We start from the raw sequence: 17,611 nt of genomic DNA on the forward strand, positions 1-17,611 counted from the left end.
GGCATGGGACCAGGTGGGGTCCAACCTGGACACCCTCGCCGAGGCTGTGGTTTGCCACCTGGACCCTGCTGCCGCTCCATCGCGGGTCACTCGTGCACCCACTATCTCCCATGCATCCCCCTCCTAGTGGTTCCCCCCTCGCCCCAATCCCCCATCCCCCTGCCCCTCCATAACATCCCCACCCCCCCGAGGAGGCCGACCTGGAGGCCCTGCTCCCTCCCCACCTCCCCCTTGCCAGACTCATCCGCCTGGCCTACAGCCTGCTGGCCAAGGCTGGCCAGGTGGTGGCCGAGCCCCCGGCACCCCCACCCCCCATGCCAAGCCTGGTGCAGGTTCAGGGACCACACCTGAGCTGTGCCCCTACATCCCTGTGCCACCGGCCCTGGCGCAGCCCCGGCAGGGCCCCCAGCCCCAGGGAGGAAGGGGCGGGCACGGGCAATAGGGCTCCCGGCCCTCAAGCCCCCTGGAGCGGTGAAGCCCCCCCACCTGGGCCCCCATCCATCTCTCTCTCTCTCTGCCTGGGGATAGGGCTGCTGGCCGTCGGCATGTGCAGGCTGAGGTCTGGGGGGTGGGCGGGGGCCAGAAAGGCTTGTCCGCAATGAGATCCTGCCCGTAATACTTCCTGCCCCATCTCTTTCAAAAGAGTGAGCTGGCATGTGTGGACGCTCTCTTTCGAAATTGTGCTAGGGGCCTTTCGAAAGAAGGGACCGAACCTTCGATCCCCGCTCATGTGTGTGGACGCTCTGTTTCGAAAGAGCACCTTTCAATGTTCTCTTTCAAAAGACGTTCTTTCGAAACAGAACTGTAGTGTAGATGCAGCCCTAATAAGTATTGTTCAAAATTTTCCTGTAGTTTCCATGTCATTAAATTAGCAAAAACTGTGATTTATATATGTCCCTTTTTCCAATTAGCATTCTAATCAGAGGCCCTGCTTTCAAATAATGTTCTGTTATCTTTGAACTCCAATTCATTTTTATTATTACAAATTCAACTCATTCCCTCTTCAGTAGGCCTTTGTCCCAATGGCTCTGTTGAGAGGTTTTGAGTGTGGTTGACAATGGATTATGGAAAACCTTAAGACAGCTATGCACTAACAGAAAATGGCAACTTCTTAATGCTTGCTCTCCTATGAATTCTAAATATGTTATACCCTTCAAATTTCATAAATGTTGAAGGGTGCCCACAGACTAACGCAAACAAAGTCTGACATTTCAATACCCTATAGAGCAGGAGACCAGCAAATCTTTGCCAGGAGGTCACTAGCAGCCCCCTCTGCCAAACTATTTTTCCTCTCTTGGCTCCCCTAACAGTGTCTGCTACCTTGTAAATGTCTCACTTGGAAGAGAGTAAACAATATTCAAGAGCCTGTGAAACTGACAAGAAGAGGTTACGGTCTTCATTTCACTTACACTTAGATTGCATTCGGCAAGCTGCCACAGAGGGAACATTCTTCCTCACAACACTGAAGGGCAGAATGCAATCAATTATTTATTTAAACACCCTCCCCCGGCCTTGACACATAGAGAAATACAAAATTTTTTTAAAACAAATCTTAAAATCTAAACTTTTATCACTATTCAATGAGCACGTGATATAAAAGAACTTCCGTGAAATCTTCACAATGTAAACAAAAAATTATCAGGCTCTTTATATTTAGTCACTTTTTTTGTCTGAGGTACTTGAGACATCTTCTTCGTTGCCTTCGGGACAAACTTTATTTCTTGCGATTGGGGTCTTTTCTGAGACTGACGTCTTACTCTGTGAGTATGTGTTTTCCGGTGTCTGAGGGTTGTCTTCTTCATCTGATGTCTGTGCCTGACACCTCTGTAGTTCTAGGTATGTAGTAAATAACTTGGCATATTCTGGATGTTTGAATGCAAAGTCCTTAAACTCATCTGAAATTAAAGGAAGTGAAAACCCTTTGCTGAGCAGCAGTTATGTAAAGTACACTGCTGCACAATAACACTACAACAAAGAAAATGAGAGTGATTGCCACACTGAACACCCTTCACTGACAACGATCAGGACAAACTGCTTTAGAGGAATGGGCAACAGACTCCAGAGTGGGCAGTTTTTGAATGATTATTTGTGGCTGTTTAATATTTAGTCTTCTCAAAATCTCCAGAACCTTAACTGTCAATTGAATGGTAACTTGAAAAGTTAATTTTACACATGTCAAAACTCTTGCAACAAGTGATGATACAGTGGAATATTTCATTACAAATAATGGTTCATAGCTGCTGTGAAGCATGGAGGTAGCTGTCAGTCTCAATGGTGGAATTTGCTTGTGTGGGAGAGCAGGCTTTTACAGCACAAATCCCAGACTTTGGAATTGCATAATACAGGGGCTTAGAATGGCTACAATTCTCATTGTTTTAAAGGGAAGTACAAAGCTCATTGGTTCAGCACAGCTTTCCCTCAGCCATAACAGAACTAGCAATGCAGGAAGAAGCAAGGGGGTGCAGATGGAAAGACAGAAAACATACAAATTGTTATGATGGAGTCAGAGGAAGAATGGCAGAAGTTAATGCAGAAACTGCTTGTGGGAATCTCTTTTAATGAGCTCATGGTGATGAAAATGGCATATAAAAACCCACAGAAATGATGGTACAAGACGTCTTAAATTTCATCTACTCAGAGGTGGGGGGCACGATTGCCAGTGTGAGGAGAAATGCTTGCCCTTGCTCTCATTCAGAGTGTAAATCTGGCAGCAAGAGGAGCAGGACTGGTGAGCAGCCTTGAGTATGTTCCGAGGGTCTCTGGCAAGCTAGCACAAGTACGTCTCCTCAAATGGAACTCAGACCCACTGCTCCAAGTGTAGACATCCCCTCAAGGAGAAAGACAGCAGCTTGGTCCCATGCTCCCCAACTACATAGTAACCCAACAGTGACAACATTTGAGTGGTCTAGTCATCTGACAGACTTTTTGCATGGAGAAAAGAGTTCTGAAGCTGTAATAATCAGAGACTGAGATCCTAGAGTAGTACTATCAAAGCTCTTTCTTAATATAAGCTTATTAGTTCTATGGAATATACTTACTATAGGTGACCTTCCCAGAATTATCTGTGTCTATTTCCTTAAAGAGTTTAGAAACATCAAGGTTGGGTACTCCAAGAGCTGACTGAAGAATACAAGCGAATTGTTCCTCTGTTATGTTGCCATCATCATCAATGTCAAAGAGCTGAAGTAGAAAGTTTACAAAACTGTAATGTAGACACCTTTTATCAGTTTGCCTATGTGGTAGCAGAGCGATATCAATTCAAATTAACCTTTGAAAGCACACAATCATGGTCTCTGCCACTCAAAATGTCTCAGCAGTTGTCACTGTGATTTGAAGTCTCAACAGCTAATTTTTATTACACATTTTAAAATAAATATTTTCTAGAGAATGAGATGGGACGTTTTTCAATGCACTGTTCCAAAGAAAGACATTGGCTGTGTCTACACTATGAGATAAATTTGAATTCATTAATACTGATTTCATAATTATGGAATTTATAAGTTTGAATTTGACCATCCTCACTTCCCAGGTGTGCCTCACAAAGCCGTCATTGCTGTCATGCGTAAATTGGCAAACATCAACTGCTGCAGTAGTGCACTGTGGGAACCTAGCTCACAGTTCCCTCATCCCCATAGCATTCTGGGTATGCTCACTGGTCTTTGACATCATCTTCCCACATCGCACTTTCCTCATTCCCCTCTCAAACCCTGAAAATATGCCGATCCCTAGAAATAATACAGGGACCCTCAAAGTTAGAAGAAAGAGGATAGGAAAGTCTCAGAAAAAAGATATTTGACTTTATTGAAACTAATACAGGGACCCTGAAAAGTGTGAAGAAAGAGAAGATAGGGAAGTTTTTCAGAGTTGCTGATGGGCAGAGTCTTTGGCTTTCCAGTGCACTATAAGACTTCTGTGCAACGACTGTGTTGTCAACAGGCCATCCACTGCTGTCCCACCTCCAACCATTACACGTGATCCCTGAAAATAATACAGGGGCCTGGACTGTGTGCTAAAGTTAGAAGAAAAAGGATAGAAAAGTGTAAGAAAGAAGGATTTTCAGTTTCCCCCCACATTACATTTATGTTGGGGAGAGTCTTTGGCTTTCTGGCGCACTATAAAGTTTCTCTGCAACAACTGTGTTCTCAACTGGCCATCCACTGAGTGTCCCACCTCCCATCCTTGCATGTGATCCCTGAAAATAATACAGGGGTCCAGATTGTATTCTAAAGTTAGAAGAAAGAGGATAGAAAAGTCAGAGAGAATTTTGGCTTTCCCCACCTATTATATTGCCAATACGGGTGTTATCAACTGTGTTCTCAACTGGCCATCCACTGAGCGTCCTAGCTCCCACCGTTGCTAAAGTAGCTGAAGTATCCTCCCCGCCTCCTGTAGCTTAGCTGCTGGGGGAGACTTCCCCCCAGTGGCAGGAAGCCACACTAGGGGCGTGGTGGAGTTCAGTGTGGGGCCAGTTGAAGAGGTCCTCCCTGAATACGTTAGCCACCAGAGGAGACCTCCCCCTGGTGGCAGCAAGCCCCAGCCTGGGCGTAGGAGGGGTTCAGTGGGTGGCCAGTTGAAGAGGTCTTCCATGACCCAGGGCAGACTTCTCCCCTGGCGGCAGCAAGGCATGCTAGGGAGGTAGTGGGGCTTCAGTGGGGGGCCAGTTGAGGTGGTCCTCTGCAAGTATCTTAGCCACTAGGGGAGACTTCTCCACAGTGGCAGCAAGCCCCCAAATACCTTAGCTGCTGGGGGAGATCTCCCCACAGCAGCACCAAAATCCCCAGTATCTTAGCCACCAGGGGAGACTTCCTCATGGTGGCAGCAAGCCCCAAATAGGTTAGCTTGCTGGGAGAGACTTCCCTACAGTAGCAGCCAAACCGCAGTATCTTTTAGCTGCTGGGGGAGACCTCCCCACGGTGGCAGCAAGCCCCGAAATAAGTTAGCCACCAGAGGAGACTTCCCCATGGCAGCAGCAAAACCTCCAGCATCTTATCTTCTAGGGGAGACTTTCCCACGGTGGCTGTAAGCCCCAAAATATCCTTCCCACTCTTGAGCTGCGTCTACACGTGCACGCTACTTCGAAGTAGCGGCACCAACTTCGAAATAGCGCCCGTTGCGTCTACACGCGTCGGGTGGTATTTCGAAGTTAACTTCGACGTTAGGCGGCGAGACGTCGAAGTCGCTAACCTCATGAGGAGATAGGAATAGCGCCCTACTTCGACGTTCAACGTCGAAGTAGGGACCGTGTAGACGATCCGCGTCCCGCAACGTCGAAATTGCTGTGTCCTCCATGGCGGCCATCAGCTGGGGGGTTGAGAGATGCTCTCTCTCCAGCCCCTGCGGGGCTCTATGGTCACCGTGGGCAGCAGCCCTTAGCCCAGGGCTTCTGGCTGCTTCTGCAGCAGCTGGGGATCCATGCTGCAGGCACAGGGTCTGCAACCAGTTGTCAGCTCTGTGGATCTTGTGTTGTTTAGTGCAACTGTGTCTGGGAGGGGCCCTTTAAGGGAGCGGCTGGCTGTTGAGTCCGCCCGTTGACCCTGTCTGCAGCTGTGCCTGGCATCCCTATTTCGATGTGTGCTACTTTGACGTGTAGACGTTCCCTCGCTGCGCCTATTTCGATGTTGGGCTGAGCAACGTCGAAGTTGAACATCGACGTTGCTGGCCCTGGAGGATGTGTAGACGTTATTCATCGAAATAGACTATTTCGATGTCGCAACATCGAAATAAGCTATTTCAACGTTGGCTGCACGTGTAGACGTAGCCTTGGAGCTCTAAACACATGAAATCTCTCACTGTGCTGCCTGGAAGCCTGGTCAGCACCGAACGGCAGACACATCCTTTTTTTGGGTTGGGGGCTACTCACTTGATGTGGCAGAGAGCAGGATAGACCCAGACTGAGTGGCGCCTGTGTGGGAGGGAAGGGGTTCACACACAAATGTAAACTGCTGAGAAGAAGTTTCTCGGAGTCTTATGCAAGCACAACCTCCAGCACAGCCTTGTTGCTATGTGGTGCAGCGGGGCAGTGGCTGGCGCCAGGCAGCACAGAAAAAAATAAGTGTAGAGACAGAACCACAAACTCCCTGCAGGGGCTATTGGTAATGGTAGATGTGCTCACAGTACAAATAGCAGAGAAAGAAACACACTTCTCAGGCTCTCATACAAATATGAGCCCACAGCCAAAGGCTTGCTGCTACTGCTTGGAAATTCACACTCTTCCTGTTACTGGAGAGCTGTGGCCACAGCAGAGGAACGAGGGGCACTGCGGGTTATGGGACATCTCTGGAGGCTAATAAATTTGATTTTAAGACATGGTGCTTCCACACTGGCCTTTAATTGAACTTCTGAATTCCAGCTTGATGCTATACCCATCAGATAACTGCGATTTTATACTCTCGAGATTAATGCACCCACAATCGAGCTAATGGTATTTACAGTAAAGACAGTCACACGATAATATCGAGCTAACTGCCTTAAATTCAAATTTATCTCATAGTATATACACAGCCATTGGGATGTTGTGGAATCTCTGTCACTGGAGATATTTAACAGCAGGTTAGAAAGACGTGTCAGGGATGGTCTAGATCAGTGTTTCTTAACCAGGGGCACGTGTGCCCTTGGGGGTACACTGAAGTCTTCTAGGGGGCACATCCAGATATTTGCCTACTTTTACAACAGGCTACCTAAAAACACTGGTAAAGTCAGTACAATCCAAAAGTTCATTCACACAATAACTTGTTTCTACTTCTCCATATGCCTTATGATGAAATGTAAGTACAATATTTCTGTTCCAATTAATTTATTTGATAATAGGATGGCAGAAAGTCAGCAATTTTTCAGTAATAGTCTTCTGTGATAGTTTTGCATACTTTTGTAACTAAGTAGTTTCTAAGTAGTTTTTAATTTTTTTAAGTTTTTATGTAATTTGGTGATATGCAAAACAAATCTGACTCCTGAAAAGGGTACAGAAATCTGGAAAGGTTGACAGGCATTTGTTTCAAGACCTCAGATTACCTTACCACCATGTTTCTCAACTGGTGGTACCCTTAGGGTACGTGAGAGAATTCTGCGGGTACTTACAGTTTTTTTTAAAAAGGGGTACTTTACTAAAAAAGCAGGTTTAGAAACTGGTGTAGATGGTGCTTGGTCCTGCTGTGAGGACTGGGAACTGGATTCAATGACCCCTCAAGATCCCTTACAGTTCTAGTGTTCTACGATTATTGATATCGAAGGATGTATGATGACCAAATGTAATTATTGGATATAAATAGGCTGTATTAGATAATATACTCAGAAACTAGCCATGAAAAATATCAGTAAATTAGTTTTTCAAAAATATGGCCCACAGTTTTTTTTACATGATAACCTATAACAAGTGTATGGGCTTGTCTACACTAGCTCCCTACTTAGGAGGGAGGATGGTAAGTAGTGTGTTGGGAGTTTAATAATGAAGCGCTACGGTTTATATGCAGCACTTCATTAAGCAAACTGCCCCCCCCAGGCAACTTCGAAGAGTTAAACTTCAAAGTGCCGGCTCGCATCTAGCCCCGGCTCATCAGCTGGTACCTCAAAGTGCCTGGGGTACTTCGAAGTCCCTTTACTCCTCAAAATTTTCAGAAGTAAAAGGGACTTCGAAGTACCCTGGGCACTTCGAAGTCCCGGCGGGTGAGCCGCAGCTAGATGCGAGCCGGCACTTTGAAGTTTAACACTTTGAAGTTGCCGCGGGGCAGCAGGGGGAATTTCCTCAATGAAGTGCTACAATAGGCACCGCAGCGCTTCATTAATAAACTCCCAACATCCTACTTACCATCCTCCCTTCGAAGAAGGGAGCTAGTGTAGACAAGCCTTATGAGTATTAAAAAAATATACCATCAGGGCTTTTGTCTTTTTCTGCAAGTTAAATGTATGACACTGACTGAAATGCCAACCATTTATGTGAGGATGAAAATCCATATTGCAATAACAGATGTGATTTGTCACCCGCTATGTAGTTCACACTATCCTCTCTAGCACAGTGGCAATGAAAATAAAAGGAACAATGGTGCCAATGTTACAAAAAGCTCACCATGGGCAAACCCTTGCAACTGAACAAAATTCATTGCAGGTGAAACCCTGTCTTATAGTAGTTAATGGAAGAAAAGTCCTTGCTCCATTTCAGAGCAGAATGAGTCTCACTGAGGATAGTAATGATGAACGTCAAATTAAATGCAACTGTTAAAATACCACTGGCAGTTACTATAATTTGGAGGCCAATCTTTTTGAAGATCCTTGGACACAAAACATCTCTGAGCAAATACAGCTATCTATTGGAGCTCTAGTTGAACAGGCTAGAATACCTACCTATACAGAGAAGCAATCACACACTAATTTCACACGCTATATAGGGAATTTGTTGTTGGTTTCACTTATGAGAATCTACTCAGTGTAATGTCTTTCATGTCTCAAGAAACTATAACTGCATCTACATAGTGTGCTGCTGCCGGCAGGGTCATGCAAGTGAGCACTCAATAATGCAAATGAGGTGCTCATTTACAAATTGTGCATCTTGTTTGCATACTCTCGTGTGATCACTGTCCTGGCAGAGGCTGCTGTCACAAAACAAGCTGTGTAGATGTGGTTCTGTCGGCAGAAATACCCTTTGTCGACAGACCATTATCCCTGAAAAAATGAGGGATAAGGGGCTGTCGACAAGGAGGGTTTTGGTCAACAGAATCCCATCTACACAGTTTGTTTTGTGGTGACAGGAGCCTCTGCTGGGACAGTAATCACACAAGAGTATGCAAATGAGGCACACAATTTGTAAATGAGCACGTCATTTGCACAGTCAAGTACCTTCATTTGCACAACCCTGCTGGCAGCAGCACACCATGTAGATGTAGCCTATATGAGGAATACATAAAAACAGAGGGAATCAAAGACCATGCTGGTAACTAATTTTTGATTTGCTAGCCTTGACCATGTGCCACTGATGATTTTTTTTTAAAAGAGCAGTTAGAACTAAACACTTGAGCCCCACACCACATTATCGTCATCTACACATCACACACTGAAGTGTGCAGTCTTTGCTGAACCATTTTTTGGAGTTATTTTTGCCAAGTTACCTATTCCTTAGTGTCTTTAGGTGGCCGTTGAAGAACTTCATGAAGCTGACAGCTACATTTTCTTGTCAATTGACTTAAGAGCATTACTCACATTTTCACGATAGACTGAATCTATCAATTTATATCTATATTATTTGCCTTCCAGGAGGCAAAATAGTAATATCTGCCCAAGTTTGTCAAATTTACAATGCTCTATTAAAGTGAAGGTACCTTAAATGCCATCTGAATAGTCTCTTCTGTATTGGCAGGGTTACAAAGAACAGACAAACCAATCACATATTCTCGGAAGTCTATAGTACCATCTCCATTCTGTAACCATAAAGACAGATGGCAAGTTAGTGTTAATAGTTTGGATCACTTCAAAGGCTCATCATATAACAAACATAATTCGGCTATGCAATCTGTACTAATGCTTAATTTATTATTTTTTATTTTTTTCTTGAAAAAAATCAGCACATTTTTACCATATAAAAATGACCAGAAGAACCATTACTACAGATGACCAATTGACTTCTGGTTGCTGTTTTAAAAGTGCGAATTCACAAAAGGATTACAAATTTTACCTGTGTAAGAAGAGAGTTTGGTTATTAGTTTTGTATCACTCCCATAGTACTTCTGGCAATAAGAAACAGAACTCAGGGATACAATACAGCATATTAGCATAGTACAGAAGTTACCAAAGATTTTTTGTGGAGCAAGTACTATGTTCACAATGCTGGTTAAAATCTCTGAGACACTTAGGCCGTGTCTACACTTAGGAAAAACTTCAAAATGGCCATGCTAATGGCCAAATCAGAGAATACTAATGAGGCGCTGAAATGAATATTCAGCACCTCATTAGCATGCTGACAGCCGTGGCACTTTGAAAGTGCTGTATTTCGCTCACGTGTGGCTCATGTATGCATGGGTCCTTTTCAAAAGGACCCTTCAAACACTGAAATCAGCTGATAGGAATAAGGGGATTCTGAAGTCTGAAGGTTCTTTCGAAAAGGTCTCCTATATAGATGAGCCGCACGCGAGTGAAACGCGGCACTTTTGTAGTGCTGTGGCCGGTGGCATGCTAATGAGGCACTGAATATTCAACACCTTATTAGTATTCTCTGATTTGGCTATTAGCATGGCCATTTCAAATTTTTTCCTAAGTGTAGACATAGCCCTAATGAGTCAAACCATGAGATACTGTGCTTTAATCACAGTGGCCTGTACTGGAACTAGGAAATCCAGACTGTATTAAGTAGAAAGATACAATACTAAATTCATTCAGACTGAAACTGCAGGAGCTTTGCTGGGATGGGTAATCAGGTCTGAGTAAGGGGAAATTGTTGACAATTTTATTAGCAATGAGAGCAAGTGGCAAATATGCACTGAAATACATTTGCACATTTAAGCAGATTGTATTTTTGCGATCATTTAAAAAGTTTTTTGGTGGACTTGGGAGATATTTTGTTTAGGGATGCAAAATCCCATTTAACTGGTTAACTGGTTAAAGGGTAGGTTTACTCAGTTAACCAATTAAATGGGGGTTTGGGGAGGAGCCTGAGGCTACTCTGGCCAGGCTGGAGAGTCCCTGCCTGCTACGCTGCTGCAGGTGGAGGGCACTATAGCACCTGCTCCCCAGTGCACCTTGGGCAGGGACTCTCCAGCCATGCAGAGCAGCCCTGGTCCCTGGTGCACCACAGATGGGAGCAACAGGCTGCTCCAGCCCCTACTGGTTAATCATTAACATCCCTAATTATGTTGTGATAAGAAACAATAACATTTGAGAGTCCGGTATAGAACAAGCATCTGAAGACACTGGTTGAGATGACTGGCGATCCATGGGCTGAAACAGTCTCTGAAACATTCATCAAAAATTTTTGCATAGCAAACACATTTGTAAAAACCTGAATTCTGTTGGTGCAGAATTCATGTATAAAAGGGGGCTACACTTCTGAACAAATGTATTCTTTCAGGAGGCAAAACAGTAATGTCACTATTCTCAAAGGTTGATCTGTATCAAACTTTTTAGCAAGAAATGAAGGAAGAATGATCTTGTGGGAAAACATACAGCTATGGTTACACTAGAGAGTTTGTCCAACAAAAGATCAATTTTGTCAACAAAACTCATGGAGTTTGCACACACAAAATGTGTTTTGTTGACAGTTTGTTGACAAAACTCAGCACTTTTGCCGGCATCAGTCTGCCTCTCAGCGATGAGGCAGAACGCTGCTGTTGACAGATTCTGTGTACAAAGAAAAGCTGTGTGGACATGCTGGGGGTGGCCTTTTCTCGACAGACAGCGCATCCAGAACAATTGGCAGCCTTGTCTGCTGTGCTTCTGGGTGCCTGTTTTGTTGAGAGTGTGGCTGTGCAGTCCAACTGCTCTGTCAGCAAAGTGGAGTGCTCTCCCAACTGGATTTTGTGTGTGGCCATACTCTGTCAACAGAAGCTTTGTTGGGAAATCTCTTTCAACAGTGACTTCTGTCGACAAAGTGCTGTAGTGTAACCATAGCCAAGAAGCAGACCAGATATCTGCCTGACTTTTTGGCTCTACTATCAACTTGTGCTGTCCTCTTGAACATAACACTCTTAGACTTTCTCTTTCCCAGTCTGAATAATGGAATACGCAGCCCAAATGGAACAATGTCAAACCGCAGTGGTAGAGTGCCTTGAGATCTGCATACTGTGGATTTCCATTATTTAAGCAGAGCTTCTGTACTCTGGGCAGTCCTGGATACAGATAGGTGGGTAAGAAAGTATTTTGCACTCTTCAACAAACAAAAATATCCACTATGTTTGGCAAAATTTAAACAATTGCTACCTACATCCAAGTTTAGTCAGCCTCTAAAGCTAACACAATACCAGTTTACAGAAACCCACCTTTTGTTTTCTGATAGGGTAAAGAAGCATTGTGGAAGCATTCTGAGTGAATGTGTAACCTACTGGCTAGATCTGTAGGTTGTCAACAAGTCCCCTTATAAAATTGTCACTGCAATGAAGTTACTAGTATTCTGTTAGACTGGAGGTAAAGTTTATTTGATATTTGTCAATTCTGTAGTCAAATTTCTTCACTTTAAACTCTGCTACTAATAGTCAGTTGATAGTTTAGTACCACTCCCACATTTGTTGTCCAATGGTTTCATATGCCAGATATTTTCGCACTATGGATCTTGTGACATCCAAAGTACTAGATCATTTTTTTATATTGTGCAGATTTGCAATCTGAATGCTAGAATTCTTAATTTCTCATCAAAGGTGCAGGAAATCTTGTGATAGCCCACCATGCTTCATGAAAATTGGAACAGAAATATAGATATGCATTACTCAGACATACTTTGGTCAAAATATCTCATGTCCAATCAATTTTAATGTTACAATTTACTGGATCTGTATATTCTACTTTGGTACATTCATTGTTCTTCTATGTAAGGTTAGAAATATGAATGTCAGTCTGTTTGTAGTTTTAAATGTGCTGATGAGAGCACTACTCCTGCCCTGAACCCTAATGACTGCATGATCAACTTTACAACAGCCTTGTTTGTCCTGTAAATCTAGAAGCTGGTTGGTGCCAGAAAGACACGAGAACATACCACCTGGTACTGAAAGCCATTTTGATCCAGTAGTAACAGAGAGTAAGCCGTGCTAGTCTATACACTATCAAAACAAAAAGCAGTCAAGTAGCACTTTAAAGACGAGCAAAATAGTTTATTAAGAAAGGTTACTCACCGTAGTAACGGTGGTTCTTCGAGATGTGTCCCCGTGGGTGCTCCACATTAGGTGTCGGGCTCGCCCGGCGCCGCAGATCGGATCTTCCAAGCAGTTTCTGCCGGACCGCGCATGCGCCGGTGCACGCCGCTCCCCCGCGCGCTCCCGGCCATGTGCGCGATCCGGTCCCCGCCAGTTCCTTGACCAACCGCCTCGGATGCTCCTGCAAAACACTAAACAGAGATCCGGAGCGGGGAGGATGGGCGGGTAGTGGAGCACCCACGGGGACACATCTCGAAGAACCACCGTTACTACGGTGAGTAACCTTTCTTTCTTCTTCGAGTGTCCCCGTGGGTGCTCCACATTAGGTGACTACCCAGCAGTAACCCAAGATAGGAGGTGGGTAATCGGATTATGTGCAGCTTGTCCCCGAGAGGACCGCTGCCAAGAGACGGGTATCCTCTTGGAATACCCTGTGAAGGGCGTAATGTTTGGCGAAGGTGTCACAGGATGACCAGGTCGCCACTCTGCAAATGTCTTTTAGCGCAACGCCCTTGAAAAAAGACTGTTGATGCTGCCACCGCCCTAGTGGAATGAGCCCTGGGCGTGGCCAGTAAAGGAGTCTTTTTGAGTTTGTAGCACATTTTTATGCAAGATACGATGTGCTTAGAGATTCTCTGCGAAGAGAGACATTCTCCTTTTGATTTGGGAGCGATAGAGACTAGGAGCCTATCCGTTCTCCGGAAGGACTTGGTCCTGTCCATATAGAAAGCTAGCGCCTGCTCACGTCCAGGAGGTGTAGGCGCACCTCTTTGTTAGAGTTATGAGGCTTTGGATAAACAAGGGTAAACAATAGGTTCGTTAGTATGAAACTCAGAAAGAAACTTTAGGAACAAAGGCTGGATGCAGCCGTATGGTTACCGCCTCCTTGGAAAAACAGCGCAGGGCGGCGTTGCCATAACTGCCTCAAGCTCGCTCACCCTGCGAGCTGACGTGATTGCGAGAAGAAAGGTCGTCTTCATCATAAGGAGGCGGAGGGAAACCGTGGCCAAAGGCTCAAACGGTGGTCCCCTTTTCGCATTAAGCACCAGGTCCGAGTTCCACAGAGGTGGAAGCGGTTTCTGAGGGGGGTATAGGCTTACCAGCCCTTTGAAGAACCTGGTAACCATGGGATGGGCGAACACCGTGTGCCCTTCCTCTTCGTGTCTGAACACCAAAATGGCGGCCAGGTGGACCTGAAACGAGGATAGCGAGAGTCCTCCTCTCTTGAGGTCCAGTAAATACTCTAATATCACAGCCATAGGCACCGAAAGGGGGCTAGCTGTTTGGTAGAACACCATGCCGTAAAGCGAGTCCATTTCTGCTTGAAGGTCTTCCTGGTGGAAGTCCTCCTGCTACTTTCTAGGACTTGCTGCACTTCCTCCGTACATGTGCTCTCTAGGGAGCTGAGCCATGGATTAACCACGTTTGTAGTCGCAGGCTTTGGGGGTGCGGATGCACTATGGACCCCTGGGCTTGCGTGAGCAGATCCCGCGCCACCGGAGGGGACCTCGGTGGCCGGTCCGACATGCGCAGGAATAGGGGGAACCATTGCTGTCGATCCCACGTTGGGACTATCGGGATCATTCAGGTTCCTTCCCTCCTGGCTTTCTGCAACACTTTGTGGATGAGCACTGTGGGAGGGAAAGCATAAAGCAGGGGACCCCTCCATGAGATCGCGAAGGTGTCCCTCAGGGACCCCCGTCCCAGTCCTGCCCTGGAGCAGAATCGTGGGCACTTCTTGTTGTGCTGAGTAGCAAACAGGGTCTATCTGGGGAAAAACCCCATGCGTGGAAAAATCGGTTGCAGCAGATCGGGACGGATCTGCCACTCGTGCGTGAGTGCGAAACGCCTGCTCAGCTGGTCTGCCTTCACATTGCGAGCGCCTGGTAAGTACGAGGCTTTCAAGGTTACATTGTTGGCGATGCAGCAGTTCCACAACCGGACTGCTTCTACACATAAGGCACGGGACCGAGCTCCTCCTTGCCGATTTATATAAAACATGGTGGAGGTATCGTCTGTACTGATCCCGACTACCTTGCCTTTCAGTTGGTCTCGAAAGTGTCTGCAGGCGTTGAACACTGCTTTGAGCTCCAGTATATTTGTGTGCAGTGACTGCTCCATAGAGGACCACAGCCCTTGCGTCACCTCTTCGCCCATGTGTGCTCCCCACCCTATGAGGGGGGCATCTGTAGTAAGAAAAACCAATACGTGTGGTTGGTGGAAGGGTACCCTTGTTAGCAGGTTCTCTGGGTTTACCCACCATTGCAGGGATTTGCGCACCTCCGTTGTGGGCGACGCCATCCTGTGAACAGTGTGTGCTGCCGGTTTGTATACGCTCGCCAGCCAATGCTGCATGCTGCGCATGTGTAACCTGGCGTTCTGTTCTACGAAACGTTGCTGCTGCCATGTGGCCCAGTGGCTGTAAGCACGTCAGAACCGGCACCATAGGGCTGAAGGTGAAGCCTTGCGCGAGGGAGCCGATGGCCCGAAAGCGAGTCTCTGGTAGATACGCCCTCGCTGTAATAGAATTTATGCGTGCCCCTACGAACTCTATGTCCTGTGTGGGGTCTGTCTTTGATTTTGTCAGATTGATAAGCAGGCCGAGCGAAGAGAACGTGCCTGCTGTGACACATATTATGCGTAGTACCTCCTCCTTTGAGGCCCCTTTGAGTAGGCAGTCATTCAGATACTGGAATATAAATACCCCCTGTCTGTGCAGGTAGGCTGACACCACTGCCAAGGTCTTGGTGAAGACTCTGGGGGCTGAGGAGAGCCCAAACGGTAGGACCTTGTAAGTCGAGGGCTGCGAACCAATCTCCATCGTCTAGTGCCGTAAGGATGGAGGCGTTTGTGATCATCCGAAAACGTTGCTTGCGCAGGTACCGGTGAGGCCTCGAAAATCTAAGATGGACCTCCCCGTGAGGAAGTACCTCGAGTAGAACGCTCTCCCTTGCAGTTGCTCCGGCACTCTTTCCACTGCCCCTACGAGCATGAGATGGTCTACCTCCTGCTTGAGCCTCGCTACATGGGAGGTCTCCTGGAGGTGGGGCCCCGGGTGGAGGTCATGGCGGTGGGAGCAACTGGGAGGGGATGGCGTACCCCGTGGCTATGATCTCCAGCACCCATGTGTCTGTGGTGATCCTTTGCCACTGGTTATAAAATGGTCGGATGATGGCCTTGAGCACTGGTTTCGTGCCCTCTGGAAGCGAGTCCATGAGGGAGGTCAACCTAATGTGGTTGTTGAAATTATGGTTCGCTAGATGCGCTGCGTAATTTGCCATTGGCAACAGTAGCGTGGAGGAGGAGTAGACCTTTCTGCCCAACAGCTCTAGCTTTTTGGCATGTTTGTTTATTCCCCCACGTTGCGACGACTCCGCCACCAAAGAATTTGGTTGTGGGTGGCTGAACAGGAACTCCATGCCCTTCGTGGGCACGAAGTATTTTTTTTTTTTTTTTCGCTCTTTTGTGGACAGGCGGAATAGTCGCAGGAGTCTGCCATATCATAGTGGCAGGCTCCAAGATTGCGTCATCAGCGGTATTGCTATTTTGGAGGAGGCCGGAGGTCTCAGATTTTTGAGGAGCTTATGGTGTTGCTCTTGCACCTTTGCTGTCTGGAAGCCTTGCGTGAAGGCCACCCTCGTAAAACAGCTCTTGGAACTGTTTGAGATCGTCCGGAGGATGGACGCCCCCCGGGGCCGTAGCTTCATCCGGGGAGGAAAGCGAGGAACCGCTGGGGTACGTCTTTCTGGACCCTTCCGGTTCCTGCTGATGATGGTACACCCTCTCACTAGAGGTGTGCGAGGAAAAATCTCGGGGTTCCATAACCAGTCCCCCCTGAGATGCTTAAGTCTCTGTCCCCGGTCACAATTGCCCTCGGGGGTACGAGATCGTTCGTAGGGATCTTTCCCTAGTAGATTGCCGATGATGTCTATGCCCTGCGTGGTAGGGGCGACCACGGCAGTATAAGCACTGGTCTTGGGAAGGTGACCTAGACCACTCCCTTGGTGCATACCCTTTGCGTCTGGGGGAGGGAGACCGTCGAGACCCTGGAGAGAGCGACTTTGCCTAATAGTCTAGCGGTTCAAATCCCAGGAAGGGTGGAGGTGGTCCCAGCCAGGGTGAGGCTGGTTGCAGAAATGGAGAAGGGGGCTCCGGGTAGGCCAAGGGGGGGGGGACCCCTGCCTTCTAGTTGGAGTCTGCAACATAGCGGAGGGCTGTGAGAAAGCAACTACACAGCCCTGTGCGGAGAGGGGCTGCAATGCCTCCTCTTGTGTGCAGTCTTCCCCCTCCCTTGAGGAGGTAACTCCGCCCCTGACATACAGGGGATCCCGGCCCCGTCCGCACTGAGCTCGGCACACTCGAAGTCGGTGCCGCATGTGCGGTGTCCTTCGGTGCCGGCAGGCTGCGTGCCTGCGCGCTCTGCACCGCCGGTTTTCCGGGGGTCGGTGGTGCCGGCGCTTGTTTAGCCGCCGCCCTGCCTGCGGTGCGGGGCGGCTGGCTGATTATCGAAGGGTGAGCCGCTTGCACGTGGCTCTCCGTGCCGCCGCCGATCAGCTGTTGCTGCGGCTGGGGGCTGCTCGCTCCTCCCGTCCCGCTCGTTGTTGCTGCCGGCAGGGATCGGGCTGGGGGGCATACAGGGCATTCCGGCGTCCGCACCGAGCTCGGCACGCTCAAGGGCGGTGCCGCACGTGCGGTGTCCTCCAGTGCCGGCAGGCTACGTGCCTGCGCGCTCTGCACCGCCGGTTCCCCAGGGGTCGGTGCCGCTGCCTGCGGTGCCGCTGGTACCAGCG

General features: G+C 47.4%; 1 protein-coding gene across 1 annotated transcript in view; it reads right to left on the reverse strand.

The window, feature by feature from the left end:
- Positions 1–275: 275 nt before the first annotated feature.
- The window catches only part of LPCAT2 (lysophosphatidylcholine acyltransferase 2), a 110,746-nt gene continuing 93,410 nt past the window's right edge, over positions 276–17,611 (reverse strand). Inside the window, exons 12-14 of the mRNA XM_075008329.1 lie at positions 9,306–9,404; positions 3,039–3,180; positions 276–1,895 (exon numbers count right to left, since the gene is read on the reverse strand). Of these exons, the coding sequence (XP_074864430.1) occupies positions 1,654–1,895; positions 3,039–3,180; positions 9,306–9,404 (483 nt within the window). The 3' untranslated portion in view covers positions 276–1,653. The remainder of the gene's footprint in view (positions 1,896–3,038; positions 3,181–9,305; positions 9,405–17,611) is intronic.

Source organism: Carettochelys insculpta, chromosome 14, assembly GCF_033958435.1.
Source record: "Carettochelys insculpta isolate YL-2023 chromosome 14, ASM3395843v1, whole genome shotgun sequence".
Classification (NCBI taxonomy): Eukaryota; Metazoa; Chordata; order Testudines; family Carettochelyidae; genus Carettochelys; species Carettochelys insculpta.